Here is a 26,355-nt window from a genome sequence, read left to right on the forward strand (position 1 = left end):
CTAAGTGCCCTTGGCGCCGAAACTCTTGCCCCTGCGAGGCTCTGGGCTCCTCCGATGATGGGCCCGGCCCGCCTGGCCTCGGCCTCACTCTGGCCAGCGGTCCCCGCGACCAGGCTTGAGCCCTTACAACACACTGATGGCTCCTGGACAGGCCGCTTGGGTCCCACCTCTGTGCCTTTATTCACACAGCCCCTGGCTGGGAAGTCACCTCCCCTGTCTGCCTGGGAAGCACTTTCACAGCTTGCGTGTCACCTCCTGGAGGCCCCTTCCTGTCCGGCCCCCATCTGGGCTCCTCAGGCCCGAGCTGACTTGTGCCCAGCAGGGAGGGGCTGCTGGCTCCAAGTTCACCGCACTGTGGTCCCCCTCCTTGACTGCACGTGCCTGCATGGGGCCTTCACCTCTGCTGGACACACGCCTGGCGAGTGCGAACCAGTGATCGGACAAGGAGGACCCTTCATTCCCCCAGCTCGAATTTGGTGTAAAACCACAGAGGCTACACTTCTTACTCGGGGGAGACTTCTACAGGCACCTAGGTTTTTAAGAATCCCCTTGTTCAGACACTTGCAAAGCACCCAGGGGACAGAGAGAAGGGAGTTATGGTAGAAGGCCCCTGAGCCAAAGTCAAAAAGAGGGATCAGCCGTCGTTCTCCCCTCCCGGCCAAGCCCCTCGCTCCTTGAACCGTCAGGGGCCAGGACAGTCAGGGGTAGGACCCGGGGCCGCCCCTGGAGTCAGCCTTCACACAGCAGCGCAGCACTTAACAGTTTACAGAAGCTAGCCGGCTCTAGAAGCAGGGTGTCCTGCCTCCCAGCCCGAACATCAGCGTTGACAGGCTACAGTCCGCCAGTCAAATCCAGCTCACTGCCTGTTTTTGTCAATAAAGCTTTATTGGAACACCCGAGCTGCAACATAGACCCTAGAGCACATGAACCTGGTACTTACTAGGCAGCCCTTTACAGAAAGAAATTTGTGCCCTGCCCCGTATCAAGAACAAATGCAACGTCTAGCAACGACATCGCTGCCTCCCCCGGAGGTTTTGTGCTCGCCAAGCAGATCTACAGTTCCCAAACTGTGTTCCATGGAACACGAGTACCCCTTGAGATATGGTGTGCTCCCCGGGCAGGGGAGTCCTCCCACCTGTGAGCACCACAAGGTAAGGAAGGACCAGGCAATCAATGCATGAATGGGACACCGGGAAAAATAAAGAACAAATAAATAGAAAAGGTCCAAGCCGTTTGGGAACACGTCATACGACCTCTGTCTCTTACGGGCTCACACGGGAAAAGCCCGGATGATCCCGGCTGAAAAGCACCTCGCTAACTTTAACCCAATGACGACGGGACCCTTGACTGCCCCGATGGAACACCTCGGAACACCCCAAGATGCAGTGCGCGGGAAGCCCTGCTCTGGCCCATTCCGTCGTCCTCACTGAAGCTGAAAGGTAGACGGTAAGAACCCCGACAGGGAATCAGAGGAAGCAGGAAAAAGAAAACCAACAAAGATAGGATCGTCTCGGGGCGCCTGGGGGGGCTCCGTTGGCAAAGCGTCCACTCTTGATTTCAGTTCAGGTCATGATCTCACGGGTTGTGGGATCGAGCCCCACAGTGGGCTCTGTGCTAACAGTGTGGCGTCGACTTGGGATTCTCTCTCTCTCTGCCCCCACCCCCCGCTTCCCCCCCTCTCTCTCTCTCTGTCTCACACTCTCTCTTCCTCCCTCTATCCCCACGCTCACTCTCTCAAACTGAATAAAGTAAAAAAGATATATTAAAGAAAAAACGTTTTATTTATTTATTTATTTATTTATTTATTTTCAACGTTTATTTATTTTTGGGACAGAGAGAGACAGAGCATGAATGGGGGAGGGGCAGAGAGAGAGGGAGACACAGAATCGGAAACAGGCTCCAGGCTCCGAGCCATCAGCCCAGAGCCTGACGCGGGGCTCGAACTCACGGACCGCGAGATCGTGACCTGGCTGAAGTCGGACGCTTAACCGACTGCGCCACCCAGGCGCCCCAAGAAAAAACGTTTTAAAGAAAGGATCCTGAGTTTCTTTAGGAGCACTAAAGAGCACCGTGGGCACAGGAAGGGGCACCTGCCCGAGCCCGAGTTGCGGGACGCCTCGTGGCTGCTCTGTAGACCCTCCAAACACCCAGGGACTGGCGGGTGGGGCTCCTTCGGGGCTTTGCTCTGCTCACCCAGGCTCTCCCTGCATCTAGGGAAGGATGCAGAGGGGACTGTCCCCACCCCTACTCTCACACCTTGTCCCCTACACACTTTGCACCCCGTAGAGGGGCAACGGGGCTACACAGACTCGCAAATGCTTCTTCCGTGTGGAAATCGGGGCTGATTTTGTCATGAGTCAGGGTTTCCACCCCAAACAGATGCCAGCCTCCTCTGCGGAGCCCCCTCCAAGCGCCCTGCAGGTCTGGGCAGGACCCTCCTCCCTGCTGGCCCTGGGAGAGCCGTCAGCCCCCTGCTCACAGGCCCCCTGTGCTGGGTGACGACAGCCCGGCTGGCGGGAGGCTGGCGGGGGGCCAACCCCAGCCAAGCGGAGGCCCCCACAGCTCCGATGCCTCCCCACCCTCCCCGCACCGGATGACTGGGGAGCTTTAAAAGCAGAAGTCTGGGGTAGGGTTCCAAGGAGGCCTCTGTCCCAGGGGGTTACTGGTCTATTTGTCTTTAAATACTCTGGGATGGTTTAAAAAAAAAAAAAAAAAGGCGAGAGAGATTTCTGTCCAAACTGTCATTTCAAATCAAAGATCAATACAGATTTATCTGAGAGAGGGCGAGGCAAACCTAAGACAGAAACCAGCTTCCAGAAGTGCCCTTTAAGGAGGGAAATGGGACAGCCTCAGTGAAGGAGGGTTCTAATTGGTGGTGTTTGCAGCTCTCCGGCAGGGGTGTGTGGGGCGGGGGGAGTGTTCCCGTCCTCAAAGGCAGGACCCAGAAGCTTCTGCTGGGCAGAGACCAAGGCCAGGCCGGCAGATCTGGACACAAATGCCAACAGCAAACACCGGCCGAGCCAAGTGGTTATAGCCTGGGTGACTCCGGGAGAAAGGGGTGTCACCTTCCGTTTGCAGAGCTCGTGACTCGTCCCTCAGCTCCCTGCCCCCTCCCCACACTGCTTCTCCATCCCGAGAGTGTGACCATTCACACGAGATTTCCTTTAATTCCACAGCAGTCTTGCTCTGACGTCAGGCAATACAGTAGATTTGTTTTGCGGTGAAATGTATGTGACATAAAATTTGCCATTTTAACAATTTTTAAGCGTATAGACAGGTGGCATTAAATACGTTCACACGGCCGTGCAGCCATCACCGCCTTCCATCCACACAACTTTTTAATTTGCCCCAACTGAAACTCTGCGGGGTAAACGCTAACTCCCCACATTCCCGCCCCAGGCCCCTGGCACCCCCATTCTCCCTTCCATCTCGATGAAATCCACTGATATAAAGTATTTTCTACAACAAAACTTTAACACACAAGGCATTTCCCAATCATCTTGTTCCATCCTTGCCTCAAGCCGCCAAACCAGGTAGTAGGATTATTCGCATTTTATAGAGGACGAAATTCAGAGTCAAAGGAGGGATATAAACCACCTTAACGCATTCATTCTAAACCACGTGTCTCCAACTCCAAAACTGAAGCCGGTCAACTACAGCCCTGCGGCCACACCCGGCCTGCACCTGTTTTTGCAAATCAAGTTTTATGGGGACACGGTACCGTGCCACAAATCTGTGGCTGCTCCCTAGCTTGGTCCACAGAGCCGAGTTTTTGCAACAGAGACCGTATGGCTAACATATTGGCTTCCCAGCCCTTCTGAGGATATGCTTGCCGACCTCTGCTCGGCAGGCCCAGCGCGTTCTAGAGCTGTGGCCCGCCGCTCGAGCGCTCGCCCTGCCTGGGGGACCCTGGCGGCAATGTCTTACCAATACAGTTGCCTAGAGCATCTTGTATAAAGCCACTCTTGCATTGTAGCTTGGGTCTGCAGCGGAAGGATCCCAGAGTATTCTGACAGATAAAATCGGGGAGGCAGTTATGAATACCACTCTCACACTCGTCAATATCTGGTACATCATAAAAAAAGGAAATTGTTAGCAAGAGTCCTGCCAGAGGCAACTTACAACATTCACAAAAATCACAAAGTTTTTTTTCCTAATGCTCATTACTCAGACTACAACCCGAAACATTCCAATCGAGAAGTCACATTAAAAAAAAAGAGCCTTAGTTAGCCAAATAGTGCTCGCGTTGCTAAAGATTTAAAGTTCTTCCCCCCCCCCACCAAGGCTCTTATGAGGCAAACTTTCTGTTATATACTAAATAACCCAGGCATTTTCCAGGCAGTATGTGGGATTTTTTTTTTTTTTTTTTTTTTTTTTTTTTTTACCTCTAGGCTAAGTGCACGTTTGGTTTAGACAATAAAGCAATGATCTTAGTGGCAATAAAAACTGTGCCTATAAACGCATTCATTCTGACGTTGTCACAATATTCCAAATACGAACACTGGCGATTGCCATGATCGGACATTTTGGCTGCCCTTCCTTTGAAGTTCGTGGCTGTCAAATGTTCAAAAGTGTATACTCAGCTGGCTGGGCCCCTGGGATCTCAGGGTCCAAACCACCCAGCGAGGCTGCGAGGGTGGACTGAACAGAGCTTTGCCCAAAGGCCCTGCGACGTCAGGAGGGTGTGCCTGGCTTTTGAGTTACCCTCGTAACTCAACCAAAACTTTTATACAAGTGGTGCTTTTCGTTCTGAAGGGCTGGAAACCCTCAGAAGAAAACTATGTTCTCATAGATCCTCATCAAAGCCTTATCTGCCAAATAACATCTATGGCTTGGCGGGGAAAGGCCAGCAGCCAGAAATGTCGTGTTTTTAGGCAGCGGAAGAGAATAAGCTTTGAACTTCAAGGAAGTCTGGAATCAGATGGAAGGCAGCTGTTGTACAGATTTTTTTTTTTTTTTTTTTTTTTTTTTGTAGAAGGCACATGTGAGCACCTGAAGTTCATTCACTTCTCATCTTGCTTTGAAATGATCCTGCTCTGAGCCTTTTCAGAAGTCCAAACTCACCACTGTCATTAACTCAGCGTTAAGATAAGAAGGTAAATCTTTACTAACGACACAACGGGTCGGTGCCCCAGGCAGTCACAGGTGGGGTCCAGTGCTGCCTTTACTATCTCATTCTATCTATTCCTGGAGAGCTGAGGTGTGTAGACTGGAGAGTGTTATACCTTTGCAATCATTGTCCTCTGTGAGCTCATAGCCAGTCCCACAGCTGCTGTCTCTCTGGCAGCGGAAAGAGCCCACTGTATTGACACAGGACTCCCCAAGCCGGCAATTGTGGCTGCCCGTGATGCATTCGTTGATATCTAGGACAGACGGAGGCAACGAGGGAGTAACAGCAAGAACAAAGGACCCCGGCGCTTCACCACGAGGAATGTACCGGAAGGCACCGTAAATGGGTTCCCAGCATCTCTCCAGTCCCCCACCCGTGTGTATTCGGGCTGTGCACCTGAAGGGGTCTCGGGCACTCACCACCCAATCAAAAGCAATGGTTTCCTTCCCCGGCTAAGTTTCAGAGCGACTGCTCGTTTTTTTGTTTTGTTTTGTTTTGTTTTGTTTTAATGTGTTCTTGATTTTCGAAAGAGAGAGAGAGAGAATGAGCAGGGGAGGGGCAGAGACAGAGTGGGAGACACAGAATCGGAAGCAGGCTCCAGGCTCCGAGCTGTCGGCACAGAGCCCGACGCGGGGCTCGAACTCACGAACCGCGAGATCGCGCCCTGAGCCGAAATCAGACGCTCAACCGACTGAGCCACCCAGGCGCCCCCTACCGCTCATTTTGAGAACGCACTAAGCAGCGCGAGGCCCTGCACTGGAGTCACATGACCCTTAGGACCCCTCTCAGAGGCCGCCACTGTTCTCCATCTCCCCCACCTCAAATGGGAGGGGAGAGAGAGGCTGAGGGATGTGCCCAGGGCCACTCAGATCCTGGATTCAGAGCCGGTCAGACGCCAAACCCAGCCCCGTTTCCCAGCACGGTGTGTATATGCCCCGGGAGGAGAGCCATGGCTGGGCGCCGTGGACTCCACCTGCCTACGAACGGGGCCCCGACGTGTGCAGAGCGTCAAGCAGAGACGGGGGCAGAGGCCCCCCGCCGCCCTGCTGTGGCCGGAGCTCGGTGACGGTTACCTTCACAGGAGACGCTGTCGGGCAGCAGCTGGTAGCCCACGAAGCAGGAGCAGACGACCCCCTCCCCCGTGTCTCGGCACTGCTGTTTGCAGGGGCCGCCACCTGGAATCAGAGCAAATCAGGGCAACCGGGAGCCAAACACCCACCACAAGCCTCTGGCGTTTCCGGCTCCCTGTGGGCCAGGCAAACGCCCTCAGGGTGGACGACACACGGGACACAGGCTCCCCAGGTTGGAGCCCACCCTCTCCAGCGTGGCACCCCTCCCTTCCCGAGGGAGACCCCCGGGATCTGGCCCCTGCACGACCCCGGGACCTCCCCTCCAACCACACTTCCTGCAGGGCAGCTGACGGGTGCTCAGAGAGCCAATCTCACGGGGACAGACCTCTACCAGCTGGCTAAACGTTGTCACAGTTCTGGCCGCTCCCCAGGCCCTGCGAGCCCCCTGCCCGCTTCTCCAGCCTCTCCCTCTAGCCCCGGGCCCACCCCTCCCCGTGAGCCGCGTGAGTCTGCGTGTCTCCAACACCGCGTGCCCAGTGTTACTTCCTTGGCCAGCCCCCCCTCACCCCCTGCAAACCAGCCTTTCCCTCCCCCAGGAAGGCCTCCCACACCCCCCAGAGAGCTTTCTGGGCTCTGTGCCCTCCCCACCCCACCCCCACCTCCCACCCCGCCTCTGTGCGGCCTGTCACCGTACCCGGGCCACATCATTCTGTGATTTCACTGGCTCCCAATTAACGCCCCGACCACAGGGCAAGCTTCCTAATGAACCTCTGGAGCAGACTTGCCCGTCTAGACATGCGGAACGGTCCACGAAAGACAAATCTAGTTTTATCATGTGAAAAACAAACCTGCCAGACCCTAGTCACTTTAAATTTGCGAACGATGCCACCAGTGGCACAGCTGGGGCTCCGGGACACAAGGCAAGTAACACTCGGCCCTCCCTCCGGTGGCGTTCACCCTTCACAGAGCCTGTGTTGGTGGGGGGGTGGGGGGACGCTGTGCTGGGAGCTTTTAAGGGCCCACACGGCCCCTTCCTGTGAGCTCACCCTGTCTCCCCCTGGCCCATCAGGCCCCAGCCCGCAGGGAAGGAGGAAGGGGGCCCAGGAGTGCAGGGAGGACAGAGCGACTTCAGCTGACTCAGCCCAAGTGCTCTTCCCAGGACGTCAGACTCCCAAGGACATGATTCACGGCCCGCTGGAGGGAGCAGGGCCTCACCTCTGCAGCGGTCGTTCAGGTACGGGTCCTCCTGCTCCTCCTCAATCTCCGAAATCTTGGCTGTGGGAGAAAGAGAGGCAAATTGGACATTTATCCAAACACAGCGTCCCGTCTTATCTCAGCAGCAACTCTGAATTCTCTACCTCCCTATAAGCATCGGGCAATCGCGCCCGTTTCATTAGCTCAGCGTTTCAACCGAGTGCTGTGGGTGCTGAGGCCATCCGAAGCACTTGCCCTATTTCAGCAAATGCAGTCACGGCCCCCAAACGGTGCACCTGGGGAAGGCTTCTTGTTAGGGCGTGAATTGTGTCTTCCCCCCCACTCACCTCGCCCAGAAGATATTATAGCTCTAACCTCCAGTACCTGTGAACGTGACCTTACTTTAGAGGAGAGTCTTTGCAGAGGATCGAGTTAAGGTGGATTAGGGTGGTCTGTGTCCTTATAAAAAGAGGAACCTGGACACAGAGACAGACGCGCACCGAGGAAAAAGGATGTGAAGACACAGGCAGGAGAGAGCCATCCGTGCACTGGCCAAGGAGCACCGGGGCGGCCGGGAGAGAGGCCCCGCCCAGGAGCAGATTCTGCCCCGAAGCCTCAGAAGGAAGGAGCCCTCCGCCAACACCCCTGCTCTGGGGCGTCTAGACTCCAGACTGTGAGACGCTACGTTTCTGTTGCTGAAGCTCCCCACCAGCCCGTCTGCGGAGCCCAGGAAATGAATGTCCTCCTACAGCTTTGCCTGCAAAACTCAGTTTACCGCTGGTCATCCACAGCCACTCACTGGGTTCATTCCGCAGACGGGTCTGAGCATCTGTGCTGGGGGTTGAGCACTCGGCTTAGACAAGGCCCCTGCACTCAACAGAAAATTCAACACGGCCACGGGAGACGGCGGGGTACCCTAATTTAATCGAATGGGGTGGTTTTCCACTGGTAGTTGTGGGGTAAGAGAAGAAATGGGTTAGTCCTTTCAGCTTGCATACGGCCAAGGGCGGGGAGGATCCCTAAAAATCCTCGAAAACCAAGGCCTCCGAAGTCGAGGACCCTTCCTCAAGACCGGGTGACAGGGAACCCAACTCAATCACAAGTCGACAGCATTATGTTACAGCGCTGGGCGGGGCGGGGGCGGGGGGGAGCAAAAATCAAAGCGCATCCGTGTGAGACATGATGTTTTTGGGGCGATAGTGGGGCGTGGGGTCCGGAGCCGACGACCAAGAAGGAATTCTTGAAGACGTCCTTGGTGCAAAAAGGCGATTTTATTATTTATTAAAGCCCGGGGACAGGACCCGTGGGCAGAAAGAGCTGTCCGGGGACCATGAGGAGAGGCTGGTTATATACTGTGGGGTCGGGGGAGGTAAAGTCCGGGGGAAGTTTCCAGGGACATTTTCACTGCTAAAGACTCCCAGGGCACCGGAGGCCTAGCTCTTGTCAAACCAGGATGGTTTTTCCCTCCAGCAAAGCATCAGGGCTGAGACAGCAGGGAATCCCGCAGAAACATGTTCCTCTGCTGCCCCAGTATCTGCCAAGGGGCTGCAGCCTAGAAGGAAATTGAGGTCTATCTGCCTTTGTTTCCCACATCAAGAGACACCGAAAGAGACCGCAGAAAAAACCAGGAAAGGAAATGGACCTAATGGAAACCGTATTTCTCTCTATGTCAATTTCCTCTTTCTTCTGCTTTCTGTATCTTCTAAACCGCCCCCAGTGAGTGCGTAATCCACGCACAGCAGAAAAATAAACATCATTACGACCAAACGGTTTAGTGATTCCGCTATGAAATCTAATACGGCATAATTTACCTACACTAACTGCACAGAGGCGGTCTTTTCTCAGCGCTGTTAAAATACGGTAAGGGTCCCTAAGCAAACTTTTTGCTTGGCGAGGAACTGCGAAAAAGACCTTGCGAGTGCGAATCATCTCTTCTAGGTTAGGGGGCTGGGAACCTCTGCAATCTGGGGACTCTCTGCTCACGGGGGGCATTCAGTCCAGGCCAAGGCACAGGCCGGGACGTCTGCTGGGAGGACCCGTGAAGAGCTATTTCTTCACCGTCAAGGTCTGCGTGGTGTTCTGTGGGAACAAGCCCGGCCCTAACGGACCACCATTTCTGCCCCAAAACGAATCCAGAACCTGGGTGTCGCCAGCCTCAATCTCCCAGTCTGTAGAATGGGGATAATCAATATATGTCCTACTAGTGTTCCACCCAAACCCTCCGTGGTAAAGGGACAGGGCTCTTTCCTTTGTTTTGAGCCAATCTTTTGATAACATGTAATATAAACGAATTGCCAGAAAGAACTGAAGAATACAGACATAGAAGCCCCCATTTAGAAATTAAATGGACATAAGTGATGCTATCGAATGCTTTAAAGTTTCTAAAAGCTTCCTCTCAACTTCTGTACTTATTTTTGTTAGAGGCCAAGAGTGGTCTGTGGGCCCTCTGTGTGGCCCCATGACAGGACACAGTAGGCCCACGATCAGCGTTAGTGGACGGGAGGAAGGTACGTCTGTGTCCGCGAGGAGGAAGGGCAGGGAGTCCTCACAGAGACTCTGGGGAAAGGCTGGGGCAAGGACGGAAGCGGATAAAAGACAGGAGAGAAAACATCTGGAGCAGCAGAAAAGCCCAGACAGCGTGATGGAAACAAGACGTAAATCGACAAAAATCCTTCCCAGAGACACGGGAGAAATGCTCCGCCAGCACGAATAGCTTGGGTTTGTTTAAAGTGAAAATGTCATCTCTGGTTCCAAGAGTCACGGAGGGAGCCAGAATGGGGTTCCAACCATCCTTTACGAGAATCTGAAATCAGCCCCAGGGCATCCATGAGCAATCACAAAGAGAGACTGGGCCATCTGACGCAGAAGCATGAAGCCACCAAGGTCACACGGCCACGGGACGGGCAGCCTAAGGGACCACAGGTACAGGTGTGCGAGCTCCTCTCACCGAAGGCCTTCCCGCCCCTCACCGGCCACAGTGGGGAGGGGGTAGGGCATCCGAGTCAGGAGGAAAGGAGCCCAAAGTCAGACAGCAAGCCTGGGGCCCAGCGGACTCCTGAAAGTTTCCAGGCTTATTTCCATTATGGCCCAGGAAGCCCTGCATCAGTGGAAGAGATTATTAGACAAACAAGAAGTTTCCTGAACCGTGTAACTGAGCCATGCCCCAAGGCTTGGATTCATCCGGCCTGGGACAAACGGAGGGTGGCGAATGAACAGCCGGGAGCTCCCTGGAAGCTGCTTTGGTGGGGGGGGGGGGGGGGGGGGTCGTCACTCGCTTCTTTGCTGAAAAAGTATCTATTAGCCGAAAGAGCCCAGGCAGGCAGCCGTGAGTGGTACCCCCGCCCGCCTCTCGTCTGCACATCACTGGCACCAGATGGAGAGAGAAAGGGCACTGGCCGGGGCGCGGGAGGCCGGTGTTCTCCCTCCCCTGTGTGTCGGCCTTGTGGCCTTGAGCATCAGGCCCTCGTCTGTGAACTGAGAGCGAGCCACCCGCCATGCTGCCTGGGCTGTTAGAAACACAGGGAAGAACCGTGGCGGTAAACGTTTGTGGAGCCAGGTGCCACACCAGACACCTCGTCCTCCCAGACACCGCAATTGTCCCCATTGCACCGATGAGCAAACTGAGGTCTGGATAAATCAGTTTACCTAAAATACACGTTAGGACAGGGACGCGAACCCAGACTTGTCAGATCCCAGATCCCACGCCTTCGGTCCCAACTCCAGGGCAGTGGCCTCTCAGAGGAGGTGACAAACGCCAACAGTGCTCTGTCGGTCTGTGCTGAGTTCAGGCGACAGCAAACGTGCGTGCTTACTCTGCCTGTGATTGTTAATTTTCTGTGTTAACTCGGTTGGGCCACGGTACCCAGAGATTTGGTCCAACACGGGTCTCTATTTGCTGTGACGGTATCATTTAGAGGAGATTACCATTTACATCAACGGACTTTAAGTAAAACAGATCGCCCTCTGTAATGTGGGTGGGCCTCGTCTAATCAGGTGAAGACTGACCTCCTCCAAGCGAGAAGGAATTCTGCTAGCAGACGGCATTTGGACTGAAGCTGCAATATAAACTCTCCCTTGGGTCTCTGGCCTGCTGGCCCACCCTGCGGATTTCAGACCCGAGTGAGCCAATTCCTCAAAATACATTTCTTTCTCTGCATACACATGCACACATATTCTGTTGGCTTTATTTCTTCGGATGACCCTGACTGGTGCGCCGCCCGAAAGGGAAAAGACGGAGGAAATTACCTGCTTCTTGGAGGTCCCCAAGGTCCCCGGGGGCAAAGTCTGCGGTCTCCTGGCCCTTGACACAGCATGCCCGGAAGACCAGCCCACACTGGTAGCCGACCATGAGGGTGTACTCGCAGCTCTGGCCCTGGGCCTGGGCCGCCCTCCCCAGCAGGCAGCAATGGCAGCACCTCTGCAAACACAGAGACTCCAGGTGGAGAAGCCACACAACAGAGCAGGGCCCCCGGTCTCGCTGATCCCCGTGTCCCCAGGCGGCGAGGACGCCGGCTGACGTAGCTGTCTCCTCTAAACGCTGGCACTGTGTAGAGCTCAGCAAGCCAAGCCCGGAGCACGTTGCCAACCCAACCTCACAGGTCCTGGCTCTGAAAGCAGCCTTAAAGGGGTTGCACCCAGCACGTGTCCCCCAACACCAGATGTCCCCCCTCCTGCCCGGCTCCTACATCTCCGGGAGGAATTAGCTAGGACAGGGATCCGCTAAGGGTCACACAAGGGCGCCCTGAGGCTCCACTCCTCGTGTGCGGTCGAAGGTTTCTCTGTGATGCCCAGGAAAATGCATCTGCACGCGTCTCTTCCCTCCAGAGCCCGGCAGGAAGCACGCTGTGCATTCGAGAAGCACGGGCGCCTGAAGACAAGTCGTCAAGTGAGGGACAGAGTCACTGCCTGTCACCCGGACCCCGGTGTTCCTGAAAGTCACACCTGAATCCAGGGGGTTCGTTTGGCCCTTGATGTATGAACAGCCCCGTTCCAGTCCTTATTATCCTCAGAAAGGCACAGAACTTTCCAACAGGTCCACAGCAGGAGCCAGGAGGTAGGGCTTGGCTCAAGTTTCTGTGGAGGTTGATGGGGCATTCTACAACCCCCCCCGTCCCCCGCCAGAAAGAGGGAGGCTTCGGCCACCCCCTCCACCTTCCAGGGCACGACGAATCCTCCCCGGAAACACAAATCACTCGTCTGCCAAAGCGGCCTGTTCCCACTCCCGTTAGGATGTTCCGTGGCTTTTCCACACACACCACCCCCCTTCTCTCTAGTCTGGGGACAAGGGCAGAGCTGTCTGCTGGGCAGACGGTGTCTGCAGAGCCCCTGCCCCGCCTCGGGAGGCGGTCGCTGGACGCCCGAGCTCCTGGCTCCCGGGACCCCTCAACCAGACTGCCCCACCCTCACCCCTCCTAGCCCCCTCGCGCCAGAAGCTTCCACCGTGAAGGCCCGTGAAGGCTGAGGGTGGGCGGAGGGGGCTCTGGAGCTCCCAACTACTCCACGCCCCAATCTGTGTGAAGACAGAACCCTCAGAAAGGAGCCCCCACCCTCCCCCCCAGAATCCAGATTCCGTTCCGATTCACGCTCCTCGGAGTTACTTCCTGGCCTTCCTGACTCTGGGAATGGGAACCCTTTCCTCCTGCGGCTGTCCCCCGACCAGGACCCAGGACCCCAAAGCTCCCCGTGGTTGTTTTTCTCTCTCAGTGCGCGGTGAGGGAGGGACAGCCTAGTTCATTTACGGTTTTCAGGCCCGACCAGAAAGCTCTCAGGAACTGCCCCACCCCCGTGCGAAGAGGCAGATCTTTCACAGGGACAGAGGCCCTCAGGGACTGGGCCCGACCTGGGTGAAGTCACCTGCTCAGAACTCAGCCCCCCCCTAGAGCCCAGTGGACCCCACGCCCCATTTTCCACCTCCACAGACTCCTCCCCTGCCAGGCCACTTTGGGGTGTGGGCCACTCTGAACCTCACTTTCCTCTTCTAGGGCAGTTAGGGATGTCACGTGTTTTCAGAGACCCCGGGGGTCCCGTTCTGAGCTCCAGGCTCTACTTCCCTGGTGGGCAGGAAAGCTTGAGGGGGCGTCCTGGGCAGGGTGGGGGGCCTGCCGTGAGCTGCAAAGAGGGCTCTGAAGACCCTGAGCCCAGGCAGCCTCTGCTCTGATCTCTGCACTCCTGCCAGAGGTCCTGGGATGGGAGGCCCTCAGGGCAAGCCTGGGTCCCTCCATCCCGGTCTCCTCAGTGTTGTCCAGGGTTCATGACTAAACTGAAGGGGGTGGGGGATGGGGGAGGGCCCTGAGAGGCCCCTCCCCCCTGCTAGGGCCCTCCCCCCTCCTGGGCTCCTCCCTCCCTCCTCCCACCCTGCCGAGGGCAGGAGAGCACCCAGGCCTCCGGCTGGGGGACAGCGGCTGCTGGCCGGCGGGGGGACGGGTCCTCACCTTCACGAACGTAGCCTCGAGGCTGGCGTTGTCGCTGTGCTGCGTGGCGCAGCTGTCCTGCTCGTTGGCCAGGTTGATGCCTGTGGCACAGTGGAGCTCCTCCAGCTGGCTGTGGCAGCACTGTTCGCGGACCATCCTGTGGGCAGAGGCCAGGGCTCGGTGGGGGAGGGGCCCGCCGGGGGGTCCACAGGGCCTGGGAGCAGCAGCCCCTCGGGGACGGGAGCTCTGTCACCCTCGGGTGCCTCCCGTTTCCCAACCCAGCCCCACCCACCCGCACACACACACACACACACGCCAGCAGACAGATGGTGCTCAATAAGTGCAGAATGAGAGAGGCTGGATGCAGGGCGGGCTCTGGGGGCGGAGGCAGGAGACCCCCATGTGCCGCTGGAGTCCCGGTTCATCTCCCGGCTCCGAGCCTCGCCCTGCAAAAAGCTCCCACCTAGTGACAACACCCAAACACGGGCACCCTTATCCTTCACCAGACCCCAGCACTCATCCCCGTTTTCCAGGCTCAGAGGAGACAGCTCCAGACAGGTGCAGTAGCTGGCCTCAGGCCACAGAGGGAGGACGATGGCAACAGCGACACCACGCTGCGGCGTCCCCGTCTCCCGGCCCCGCGGGGGGGGGGGGCCCCAGGAAGAAGACGGAAGACGCCACGCATAAAAGGCTTGGGTGGGCAGAAGGACCCTCACCTGCCACAATGTGCTCAGGGCAGTGGGGCCTGGCCCGGAGGCGGGTAAGTGAGCAGGAGGTGTGTGTGAGTCACAGGTACGGCTCCCACCAGACCCGAAATAACCCCCGCTTCAGCCAACGCCAGCCAGGACAGGAGGAGCCACCTACCTACCCTGCGCGTGTCCAGAGAGAATGGGCCCAGCCCGGCCTCCTCCTGCGGCCGGCCAGCCGGGCTTCCTCTGCCCATGAGCGGCAGCCCCCAACCCGCCCTTCCCCCCACCTCCACCTGCGGGGCTGGGGCTCCGCACCTGGCTTCCCATGTGCTTCCAGAACCATCTGGGGCTCCAGGAGGGGTTTGTCTAGGCTGGTGATAGTACACGTTTCATTCGTGCTTTGGGTGAGTTTACAAATACTGGGCATTTCACTAAATTGTCAGGAACAGCAACCAGACAGGCACCCGTCCATCCATTCACTCAAAGACACTGGCTGGACAGAAAACAGCCTGAGAGCCTCAGGATGAGGACTGGAGGCCCCGGGGACTGTGGATGGGGGTGTCAAAGCTGCTGTACAAAGCAGGAGGCATAGTTCCTCGAGAAATTAAAAACAGAACTATCCCGTGATCCAGCAGGATACACCCCTCCAAAAGTTGAAAGCAGGCACTCAGAGAGATGTTTGCACAGTCACGTCCACGACAGCATCACTCACGACAGTCCAAAGAAGGAAGCAGCCCGAGCGTCCACCGAGGGACGGGTGGACGAAACGTGGCCCATCCGCACAGCGACACGGGATTCCGCCCCAACGGGGAAGGAGATCCTGTCCCCTGCTACGACACGGACGGGCCTCGGGGACAGGATCCTCGGGGAAATGAGCCAGGCACAAGAGGACAGATACTGTTTGTTCCCACTTCTATGAAGAACCCGGAGTCGTCAAAAATCAGACAGAAAACACACCAGGCACGGGGACGGAGTTTCGATCTGGAAAGACGAGAACATTCGGGGATGGCGAGTACGTGGAGCCAGGCGCCTAAAACTCGTTAAGAAGGTCAAAGGGGGCACCCAGGCGGCGCACTCCGTTAAGCATCCGACTCTTGATTTCAGGTCAGGTCACCATCTCGCAGCTCGTGAGTTCGAGCCCCGTGTCGGGCTCTGTGCTGACGGTGTGGAGCCTGCTTGGGATTCTCTCTCTCCCTCTCTCTGCCCCTCCCTCACTCGTGCTCTCTATCTCTCCCTCAAAATAAATAAAATAAAACTTAAAAAAAAAAAAGACGGTAGAAGTTATGCTACGTGTATGTCACCGCAAGTAAAAGAAATCTGGCTGCGTCCCTACTGTGTGCCAGGACCATGCCGAGGCTTCAGGGACGCAGGGAGGGGTGGCCTGGCGGACTAGAACAGCCTTCCGCACCGAAAAGGCTCCCGCGGCCACGGTTACAAAGCTGTGCCCTGGTGGCGCCCGGGGCTGGGCGTCTGGAGACCCGCGCCCAGATCCCCCCGATCCCCGCCCTGCACTCTCCCTGCCCTAGACTTGGACCAGCCATCTGACATCCCGCCCGGCTTGCTCGCTTCCCTCCGCCAAGCCCCGGCTCAAACATCCCGTTACAACATCCCACCTCATCCTGAGCTCAGAGCAGCAGCGAGGGGCAACGAGGAGGCGCTGGATGAATGAAAACTGAGAATTTTACTTAAAACCGGAAAGGTCGAATGCCACTCCCGAAGAAGAAAAATGATACGAGGCTTAAGTTACCAAGCGGCCGGTGATCTTTGGTTCCTGCATCCTTTAACTCTCACTAACAAGAAGACCCTCTTAAACCAGATTTGATTTATGACCTGCTCTCTCCCCCTCCCCTGCCTTCGCCGTCAGTGATAATATTGAGTTTGCGAGAAAATCCCGGCTATCAGGCCTCGATGGGCTGCTGGTCAGGCCCGGCACTCAGAGCCCACGCCCGTCCCGGCACCGAACACCTGACTTTGGGCTCACAATTATCTGCTGTCCTCGCCCCCTGGAACAGAAAGCACGGAGGGCTGGGGAGGGGTCGCGTTCTCCTGAGTATCCCTCACAGTGGCACTCAATGCCTGCTTCTTTTTTTAAAAAAATGTTTTTCATGTTTATTTAGTTTTGAGAGAGAAACAGAGAGTGAGTAGGGGAGAGGCAGAGGGGGGCGGCGGGGGGGGGGGGGGACAGAGGATCCAAAGTACAGAGTTATCAGCACAGAGCCCGACACGGGGCTCAAACCCAGGACCGTGAGATCATGACCTGAGCAGAAGTTGGACGCTTTAATCGACTGAGCCACCCAGGCGCCCCTCAGTGCCTGCTTCTTGAATAAAAACCCAATTGTGTTCTTAGATGAGCGACATCTCTCTTTGAGCCACCAGCCCAGGCTCGGCCTCCGATCTCCGCAGACTACGTGGGGTTTGAACCCCAAAGGTAACTGAGCAAAGCGGAAAATGTTCAGGAGAGGCTTGGAGGGACGGCGGACAGTGACGCGGTTAGAGCCGGTCAGCTCAACAGCTAAGTACTCTCCAAGAGGCTCTGGACACACACACAGCCCGGCCCGTGAGTTCACTGTGACAAGCCAATTAGCCTCCTGGAGCTTCCGTGAAACTGGCCGTGACCGGTAAGCGGTGGCCAGGGAGGACGTCGTAATCTGCGAACGCTCGCCACCCGGCCGGAATTTCCGTAGGCCCCTGTGATATGAAGTGAGTGCCACCAGCAGGCAGTCGGGGGTCAAGGGAGCCCGGACGTGTAGCCACATTCCCCACAGAGAGAAGAAATTCCCACTCGGCCATTCAGGTGACATTCTCTGCATTTTAGGATTATCTCTACATGCACGTTCGAAATTTACCCTTGACCAAGATGTCACAGAACAAACGCGTGCTGCATAGCGAAGAAGGTATTTTCCACGTAGTCTGGGGATTAAAGATAACTCCAGAACTTATTAAAGACTTTGGTGGCTAGAAGTCACTCATAAACGGAGCAGTGACTGAGATCCAAATTCACAAGTAGGGGCCCCCAGCTTCTGAGTTTCTCTGACCTCAGTCTCTCCATCTGTACACAGAGAGGTTCGGCTGATGCCCTACTTTAACGTCTGTGATTTCAGTAAGTATTGATAATAGAGGCTCCCTGTTACGAGTGGAACTGTGTCCCCCCAAATTCCACATTGACGTCCTCACCCCCAGTATCTCAAACGTGATATTGTATTTGGAGACAGGGCCTTTACGGAGGTGAGAAAGATAAAGTTAGGTGATCCGGGTGGCCCTGATCCACTATGACTTAGGTCCTGCTAAGAAGGGGAGGTCAGGACACCGACACGCACAGAGGGACAACCGTGTGGGGACGCAGAGGAGGACGGCCGTCTGCAAGCCCACGAGAGAGGCCTCGGGAGGAGACCGCCCTGCCCACGCCGTGATCCCGGCCTTCCGGCCTCCAGAGCTGTGAGACCATAAATGTGGGTTGTTCAAGCCCCACAGCATGTGGTGTTCGTCACGGCGGCCCAGGCAGACTGCAACACTCACACTGCCTGGCTTTGTGGGGCTGGCGTCTTCCCTCCTCCTCCTGTCATCGTCCCAGCCCCAAAAGCATGGTGTCACAACCCTCCTTTTGCACTTGGGGAAACCGAGGCTCTGCGCTGGCTCAGGTTACACAGCCAGAAATCCAGCCCAGTCCACCCAGCTTCCCAGGGCCAGGCTGCCCCTCGCTGGCTTGGTCCCCAAACACAGCACTCGGTGCTGACCGCCCGGCTCTGCCTCGGCCCCTCCGAACCACACTCGGGAGCCAAACTCCCAGCTCTCACCCATCAGACGCCCTGCAAATCCTGAGTGCGTGGCCTCCCCCCTCCCCGTCAATTCAAACAACCGACCGTCCTGTTTTCTCTCCCTCTGTTCAGTCCACAACGCTCTGGACCTTTCAAGCATTTTCCCAAATCGAGATTTACGTCGCCTGGCGACGCTGGCCGATCGCGTTATGCCCGCTGCCAGCTGAGATGCAGAAGTCCAGAACGAGGGAAGGAAACTTCACTGAACCCTCCTCGGCCGCTCTCCACCCAGCTCCCCACGGCTCCGAGGGCCGCACGGAGGAAACGCACGGCTGTCACAAGGAGGGAACGCTCTCGGGGCCTCGCCTCCCTGACATCTGCTCCCCGGGCGAGCCGATCTGGGTTCGAATCCCAACACCGTCACCCACCGGCTGTGCGCAGGGGGCAGAGCTCAGGTTCCTGGGCTGTAAGCCGGGATTAACAGCGGGGTTACATGAGGAAAACGTTCATCACACACAGCAGGGAGTAGCTCTGTACAGGCTGGCCCCTACTCTTACTGTTACCTTTCCGGTGACGATCGACATTCCAGACCTTCGTGGTTTACTCGACGCTTAACGCCTGCCAAACCTTCGAGGGAGCTTGGGTTAATTTAGGGAAAAAAAGCACAGTTCGTCCAGGTTTTGGCTACTGTGTAGGGGAACAACCGTCTGTGGGAACGCTCCGCTCTGGACCGGCTCACGCGCGCTGTCGGGGTCTGAAGGCAGACCACGCTGTGACTCGCCAGTCACGTGATCTCATCCGACCGCCCCTCCCCCCCCCCAACAGACCCCTTTTTGTTAGGAGGAGACTGACTTGGCCACAGTGCCCGGCGGTGGCAGAGAGAACAGCCACCCCAGCGAAGCTCTCTTTTCTCTGCAGCCCAGTGAAGGGGAGAGACGCCGGGGCCGCCCCAGGAAGGGGGAGCCCTGTCCCGTGCGGGGACGTGGGAGCACAGAGGAAGGAGGCGGGGGTCATCCACCACGCCCCCCACAGCCTGGGCGGATCTGGGCCTGCACGCCAGACTCTGCCAGGGGTCCCGGCACACCCGGCTTCCTGCTAGAGGAACACGGTTCTGGTAAAACGGCCGTCACTGGCAAACGTACCTGCATTCCTTGGATTCCGAGGCATAAGGCAGTGAGCAGTCCCTGTGCTGTGTGGCCATTTGATGTCCGTCTGCACAGCAAGCCTCCATGAGGGTGTCTGCGGCCACTGTGCGGGAAGAGAGCAGGGCGCCTGGTGAGGGGGCCGGCTCACCACTCACCCACGCGAGGTCCCCTTGGACAGGCGCCCACTACCCCACTTCCTCAGGCATCCAGGGCAGGTGAGGCCGGACCGGACGGGCCCGCACACATCCTCGGACGCTCCACAGCGTGAACTCTGAACCCGCTGGGTCCTGGGCTGGAATCCACGCCGGCTCCTTCCTGGGAAAGCCTAACGCCTCAACCAGTACCTTAACCAGTACCTTAACCGGTACCTTCCGCATCCAGTTCTGATGGGGCTGCGGCTCAGCACCCGGGATGCACACCCACTTGGGCTGAATCCCTGCTCCGGCCACACAACAGAAACTCGGATGGGGACCCTGCCCAGACGGGTCGGGAGGGCAACCAAGGCAGGGACGTGAGCACGCGTCGTGCAGCCCGGCAGTGAGGGTGTCCAGGCACCGGAAACCGGACTCTTAGAGGGTCAGAAATGGGGGTGGCCTGGAGGCTCCCGGCAGCGCTGATGAGACAACCCAGGGAGCCTCCCCTGCTGAGCAGAGGGCAGACTCCAGGGAGGACTGTGACATACACAGACCCGGAGGGCAGAACGGAAACAGGGGCCCCCCACGCCACGAGCCCACCCGGGTGAGAAGAAAAGCGCCAACATTTCTAGGCCAGCTTCTGGGAGCCACGTCCGGGCGCTCTCGGTTAATTTCTGCAACAACTTGTCGGCGGGGTGGCAGTCCTCGTGATACAGCGGCTGACCGCTCCTGCCCTTGATCTGCACGACACGGGCGTCTCCACTCACCCGAAGGACAGAAGGAGGGCTCCCCAAGGACAGAAGGTTCAGCAGCCGACCCACGCGTGCCCTCACAGCTGGACGACGGCCCTCCGATCCCCAGCCTGGCTCTCGGCCTCACCCCAGACGGCTGCCCCAATGAGCCTCGTGCCTCGGGGGAAGGAGAGGGCCCCCCCCCCCCAAGGCAGGAGCAGCTGGGTACCGAGATGCCCTCAGCCTAGAGGGAGCATTAGCACCAAAAGCCTCTGCGGCCTGAGTGCAGGATCACGCTGTGCAGGACGTTGCGAAACTGGCTTTACAAAACCCCACGTTTTCTCACCGATGGCTTTCCAGCACCCAACGGGGTAAATCCCACCAGGCCTGGCAGCGTTTCGAGGCGCCAGCAGCCATGGGTGTCCCGTTGGAGTTCATTATTCTTCCAAGGCCGGGCCCTTGGGGCGGCCCCAGAAGGGAGGCTCATTCTTGGGCTTTGCACGAGGCCGAGAGTTCCTAAAACACCAGCTTTGACAAGCGGCCATCAACCAGCACAAACACCTGTGCAGTCAGACCGGGCGGGGCACACGCTGCCCTTGAAGGCCTTCCAGGCCGGCAGAGAAATTGCCGTCGAGCACCAAGAGTAGCCCTTCCAGAAAGATCCCGGGAGAGTTAGTGCATGGCCGGCCCTTTCCCGTGGCCAGGAGGACGAGGGGTGTCGCCTGGAACCAAGTCAGGGCTACCCCTCCGCCGGGGCTTCCGGGGACCCCTGGGCTGCTCTCCACAATGAGGGAGGTACCCCGTCCCGGCCCCACCCCCACGGGGCCAGCGGGGGGGGCGGGGGGCGTCCAAGGTGGTTTGGGTGAGAGTGACAATCCACCCAGCCTGGCCTGGGTGCCCCCCTGCTCACAGCCCACCCCCTGTCCGGGGAGCACACCTCACTGTTCCAACATTTTCCGACGGCCTTGCCCTCCCAGCCGCAGAGGTCTTACAAGCTGGGCCATCCCTTTTCCTCACGTTCCTCGGCACAAAGCTGGCAAGCAGCAGCTACAGAGCCGAGCGGAAAAAGCATGCGCTCTGGGGTCACAGCTCCAATCCCAGCTCCAGCGCTTTCGTGCTCTGCAACCCCAGGCAGGTGGCTTCCCCTCTCTGAGCCAAAGCTCCAACGGTGAAAACGGGGCTCGAAATAACCTTTGCAGAGATGCTGAGCGAGTGCGCTTATAAAGTTCTGAGCACACAGTGAGCTCTCAGAAAACAGCGTTTGATTATGTGTTTTCATTTTTTTTAACATTTATTTTTGAGAGAGAAAGAGAGAGAGAGAGAGAGAGAGACAGAGCACGAGTGGGGGAGGGGCAGAGAGAGAGAGAGAGAGAGAGAGAGAGAGAGACAGAATCCAAAGCAGGCTCCAGGCCCTGAGCTGTCAGCACAGAGCCTGACATGGGGCTCGAATCCATGAGCTGTGAGATCATGACCTGAACCGAAGTCAGAAACTTAACCGACCGAGCCACCCAGACGCCACTTGATTATGTGTTAAAGAAACAAAGGGGGTATGCTTGCCATGGCCCATGAGAAATGGGGAACCACGGCCCCGTGTGGGTGTGTGGAAGCCCCCAGGGATGAGCAGTGGCCCCAAGGCCTCCCTCAGACTCTGAGAAAGGCAAGCCCAGTTAAAACTTAGACTCCCACAGCCAGCTCAGCAGGGCGAGAACTTTGTGCCCGGGGCTGTGGAAACATTTGGAAATGATTCTCCCTGGGGAACCTGAGCACTTTGAACCTTATTCTCAGCAGGACAATAAAATGTTAAGTCCTCCGCTCAGTTCAGAAATCTGGAATGTCCCTGGAATGCTTGAAGCAGCCACAAGGCTGGGACTTGTGCAAAGCAGAGCCTTCTGGGGGCTGGGTCCCGGGTTTGGGGGGTGGGGAATGAGCAGGCAGCCAGGTGGGAGCCCCACAGCCATCTGGGGTCAGCTCATCCCCCTTGGGCGCGAGGCACCCCATCAGCCTCGCGCACGGCCCCATCAGATTAGCCGTGGAGAGCCCGCCAGGGTCCACAGCCAGCCGGACAGTGATGAGGCAGAGGCACGGGGAACAGACCAGGGCAGGGCATCACGGCCCCCATCGTAATAACCAGCCTGACACCAAGTAAGCCTCTTTGCATTCAGCATCTCTCTCCCCCTCGACCCCTCAAGCCCTCTTTCTATGCCATCATGCAGGCCACACGGCATCACGCTGTAGAGCAGAAAAGGCAACTTTCCCAACCCGTTTCCCCTCTCTTCACTTCCGGTATTTTACACTCAGGAACGAACAGCTCTGGGTTGAACATCTTTGTTCACAAACGTTTATCCCTCAAGTCCTGAGCATTGGCGTAGGCCAGAACAGCCAAAGGAGAGGAGCTGGATCAGGGGGAAGGCATTCTTGGGCAATCACAGCGGGTTGCCGTCCCAAGAAACACCCAGCCCCACCAACCATGTGGCTGGAGCACGGTGACCAGGGACATGTTTGCAGCCAGCACCTGTGGCCGATGGGTGGCCTGTAGAGCTGAGCCAACTGGCCAAAGTTCATGGGCTTCTGGTGAAGGCTGAGGTAGTGAGCTGGGGATGAGCTGAGAGCTGCAGCTTAAAGTCAGAGGGACCTGAGGGAGAATGCCGGCTGCTGTATTTATCATGCTCCTTTGGGGTGGGGCAGTGCAGAGGGAAGGAAGGGTTCAGCATCAGGCAGAGCTGGGTTTGAGCCCCGGGCCTCACTCTGCAGCTCACCATCCCTGGGCAAATTCTTGAAGCCATCTGCACCCAGGTCTGTGTCCCAATCTGTGAAATGGGGCACGGACCACCGAATCACAGGGTTCTTGTGGGCACCTGGCGCACAGAAGGCAGCCAAAGAATTCCCTACTTCTGTTCCTCAACCATCCCCATTCACCACTGTCTTTAAACTGTTTGCCGTGGGTACTCTGCCACCAAACTGTCACATCAGCGGCTACAGGTATGGAACCTGGATTCCAAACATAATTACACACGGAAGGAGCCAAATGGAGTTAGGTCACCTAACAGTGACGTGGACATAAATGCTAAGGTGTCCTCGTCCCCACCTGGAACACACCTCACTCTCCCAACACCAGTGGGTGGCCAGCTCCACACTTTGAATGAGTGTCACTCAAAATCCCTGATGTTTCCCTGCCAACCTCTCATTTCACTGCTCCTTGGTCTGGGCTCTGACCCCTCTAGGCTCTGGCCCTTCTCTGTTTCGCCCTGTCACCTGCTCGCCTCCAGACATCACCCAGTTCTGTTGGGATGTCCCTCAACACCGTGCCTCCTCCCCCATCACTGCCATTACCACTGGTGCCGCACACTCACTGGGCACCTACTATGTGCCAGGTACAACACGGGCACTTCCTTGATTTCCCCAAGGACCCAGGGAGGCCAGTTCATTAGGGTCCCCGTTTTGCAGATCAGAAAATTCCAGCTCAGAGAGGTCAAGTGACCAGCTCGAGGTCACACAGCCAGAGGGACAAAGTCAGGCACCAGGTTTGGTTTTGACAGCCTCCAAAGCTAGGCTCGTCTGCCTCCTGGTGAATTACAAACTCCTCTGGGGCAAGGATCGCATTCTTCTCCTCTCAGTGACCCTGAAGCACCCGCCCGTGCCCGGCACAAACAGCAAGCGAGGCTCAGGAAGTTGAGCAGGATGCAATGGCCACAGGCATCTTCACTGGGGGCCTGATGGGCAAGACGACCTTGAAATATAGGGTTTGCTGCAAACATGCCTCTTCAGGGGGAGGGAATGATCCCAAAGGACAACGTTTGATTGGAGCCGACTTCCGCAAAGTGCCAGGCTGCTGAGAATTTAAGCAAGAGCCCGGGACCTGCTGGGGCATCGGTCTGAGACTCAGAACTGCCACTCTCTTGGCCTTGAGACGGTTACCCCCAGCCCGTCGGAGGAGAGCGGAGCTGCGGGGAAAGGAGGTGGAGCGAGGGGGACACCCTGAAGAATGTTCCGGCGTCACGGCTCAAGATGTCAACAAAGATACTGTCTGCAGTAGGTCTGTCTCTAAAAGACAGGTGGATCCTGTCCAAGAAAAGGTCTGTTATGAACTTACGTTCTGAAACAAATAAAGCCTCCCGGCTCCTCCCAAGCATCTCCTTTCGATGGGGCAGGGCCAGGCTCTCCAAAGTACAAAAGCCAATACCACTCCCACCACCGGACACACGTCTTCCAAGAAACGTCCCAACTGGAAAGGGACGCACGGTCTTTGCTGTTTTCATACGTGTCCCCTTTGTAGTGAACAAGCGTTACTCTGGTGGTGAAAAATCACTTTGGGTCAGAAAGAGAGGTGGCCCGGGGAAAGAATACCAGGCAGGGAGCCCGGGCTGGTGTCCCTGCTTTGTCCCTGGTGTTCACGAGGGGAATTACAGTCACTACAAATGTTTGCCGTAACCCGGAGAGTACGGAAAACCATTCATTGCCTATGGTGCTTCCATCCTAAAGACCCCAATGTGCTGTTCCACTAAAACCAAGTGGAGTAGGACAGTCTGGACCATCACTCCCTCTCCCTCATTGCCTTTTTTTTTTTTTTAATGTTTATTTATTTATTTTTGAGAGAGAGAGAGAGCTTGAGTGGGGAGGGGCAGAGAGAGAGGGAGACAGAGAATCCAAAGCAGGCTCCTCATTGACAGCGGAGAGCTCGACGCGGAGCTCGAACTCACGAACCGTGAGATCATGACCTGAGCCAAAGTCAGACGCTTAACCACAGAACCACCCGGGCCCCCCGCCTTGCCCTTCCTCGTTCCTACAGAACAATGGCCGTGCATGCATCCTTGGGTTAAAATGAACTCGAACACCCCGCACGACTGTTGTCTTTGAAAAAAAAGCTGACCATCTAAGAGTGAACTAAACGCTTCATTTAAAATGCTGTGGTCGAAGACGACAACCTCAGTGAAATAAGCCAGTCGCAAAAGGATAAATAAACGCTGTCTGATTCCACTTAAGCGGTCCCGAGGGGAGCCGCATTCACACAGACGGAAAGTAGATGGGGAGTTCGTGCTTCTCAGGGACAGGGCCTCAGTTTGGGGAAAGGAAAGAGCTCTGGAGATAGCTGGTGGCACAACAGTGTGAAGGTTCTTAACTCCCGACTGTGCACTTAGAAACGGTTCAAATGGTTAACGTTACGTGTATTTCATCACAATGGAAAAAACACATTAAAAAAAACTGAGTGGGGGGGGGGGTGCCTGGGGGGACTCAGTAGGTTAAGCCTCCAACTTCGGCTCAGGTCCTGATCTCACAGTTCTTGAGTTCGAGCCCCACATCGGGCTCCCTGCTGTCAGCGTGGAGCCTGCTCCGGACCCTCTGTGTCTGTCTGTCTGTCTCTCTCTCTGCCCTTTCCCTACTCAGGCACACACTCTCTTTCTCTCAAAAATAAATAAACATTAAAAAAATTTTTTTTTTTTAATTTTTTTTTTTTCAACGTTTTTTTTTTTTTATTTTTATTTTTGGGACAGCGAGAGACAGAGCATGAACGGGGGAGGGGCAGAGAGAGAGGGAGACACAGAATCGGAAACAGGCTCCAGGCTCTGAGCCATCAGCCCAGAGCCCGACACGGGGCTCGAACTCACGGACTGCGAGATCGTGACCTGGCTGAAGTCGGATGCTTAACTGACTGCGCCACCCAGGCGCCCCTAAAAAAAATTTTTAATTGAGTGTTTGTGTGGCATTTTGTATCACCCTTCAACAGAAGAGGAGTTGGGTGTTCTGCTGATTAACTCACTTGCCTCTTTCAATTGATGTTGTGGTTTGTTTTTTTTTTAATGTTTATTTATTTTAGAGAGAGAGGGAGACAGAGTAGGAGCGGGGGAGGGGCGGAGAGAGAGGGGGCGGGCACAGAATCCGAAGACAGGCTCCAGGCTCCGAGCTGTCAGCACAGAGCCCGATGCGGGGCTCGAACCCAAGAACCGCGAGATCGTGACCTGAGCCCAAGTCGGACGCTTAACTGACTCAGCCACCCAGATGCCCCCAACAATCGGTGTTGTTTTACTGCATGAATGTGAAGACCATAGCAAGGATTAATTCGGTAAACCGTGTCTTAGAACATCCTCTCATAGCAGGTTGGTGGTGAATGCAACGTTTTAC

The 26,355-nt window shown here is 56.6% G+C and overlaps 1 protein-coding gene across 2 annotated transcripts in view; it reads right to left on the reverse strand.

Moving 5' to 3' along the window:
* The window catches only part of FBLN1 (fibulin 1), an 82,177-nt gene that overhangs the window by 46,210 nt on the left and 9,612 nt on the right, over positions 1–26,355 (reverse strand). For both annotated transcript variants that reach the window (XM_086712015.1, XM_086712016.1), the window contains exons 2-8: positions 19,371–19,476; positions 13,806–13,941; positions 11,620–11,791; positions 7,396–7,455; positions 6,184–6,285; positions 5,226–5,363; positions 3,928–4,065 (exon numbers count right to left, since the gene is read on the reverse strand). In XM_086712015.1, coding sequence (XP_086568141.1) covers positions 3,928–4,065; positions 5,226–5,363; positions 6,184–6,285; positions 7,396–7,455; positions 11,620–11,791; positions 13,806–13,941; positions 19,371–19,476 — 852 coding nt within the window. The remainder of the gene's footprint in view (positions 1–3,927; positions 4,066–5,225; positions 5,364–6,183; positions 6,286–7,395; positions 7,456–11,619; positions 11,792–13,805; positions 13,942–19,370; positions 19,477–26,355) is intronic.

The sequence above is a fragment of the Puma concolor genome, chromosome B4 (assembly GCF_028749965.1).
Source record: "Puma concolor isolate L17-30 chromosome B4, mPumCon1.1.hap2, whole genome shotgun sequence".
Lineage (NCBI taxonomy): Eukaryota > Metazoa > Chordata > Mammalia > Carnivora > Felidae > Puma > Puma concolor.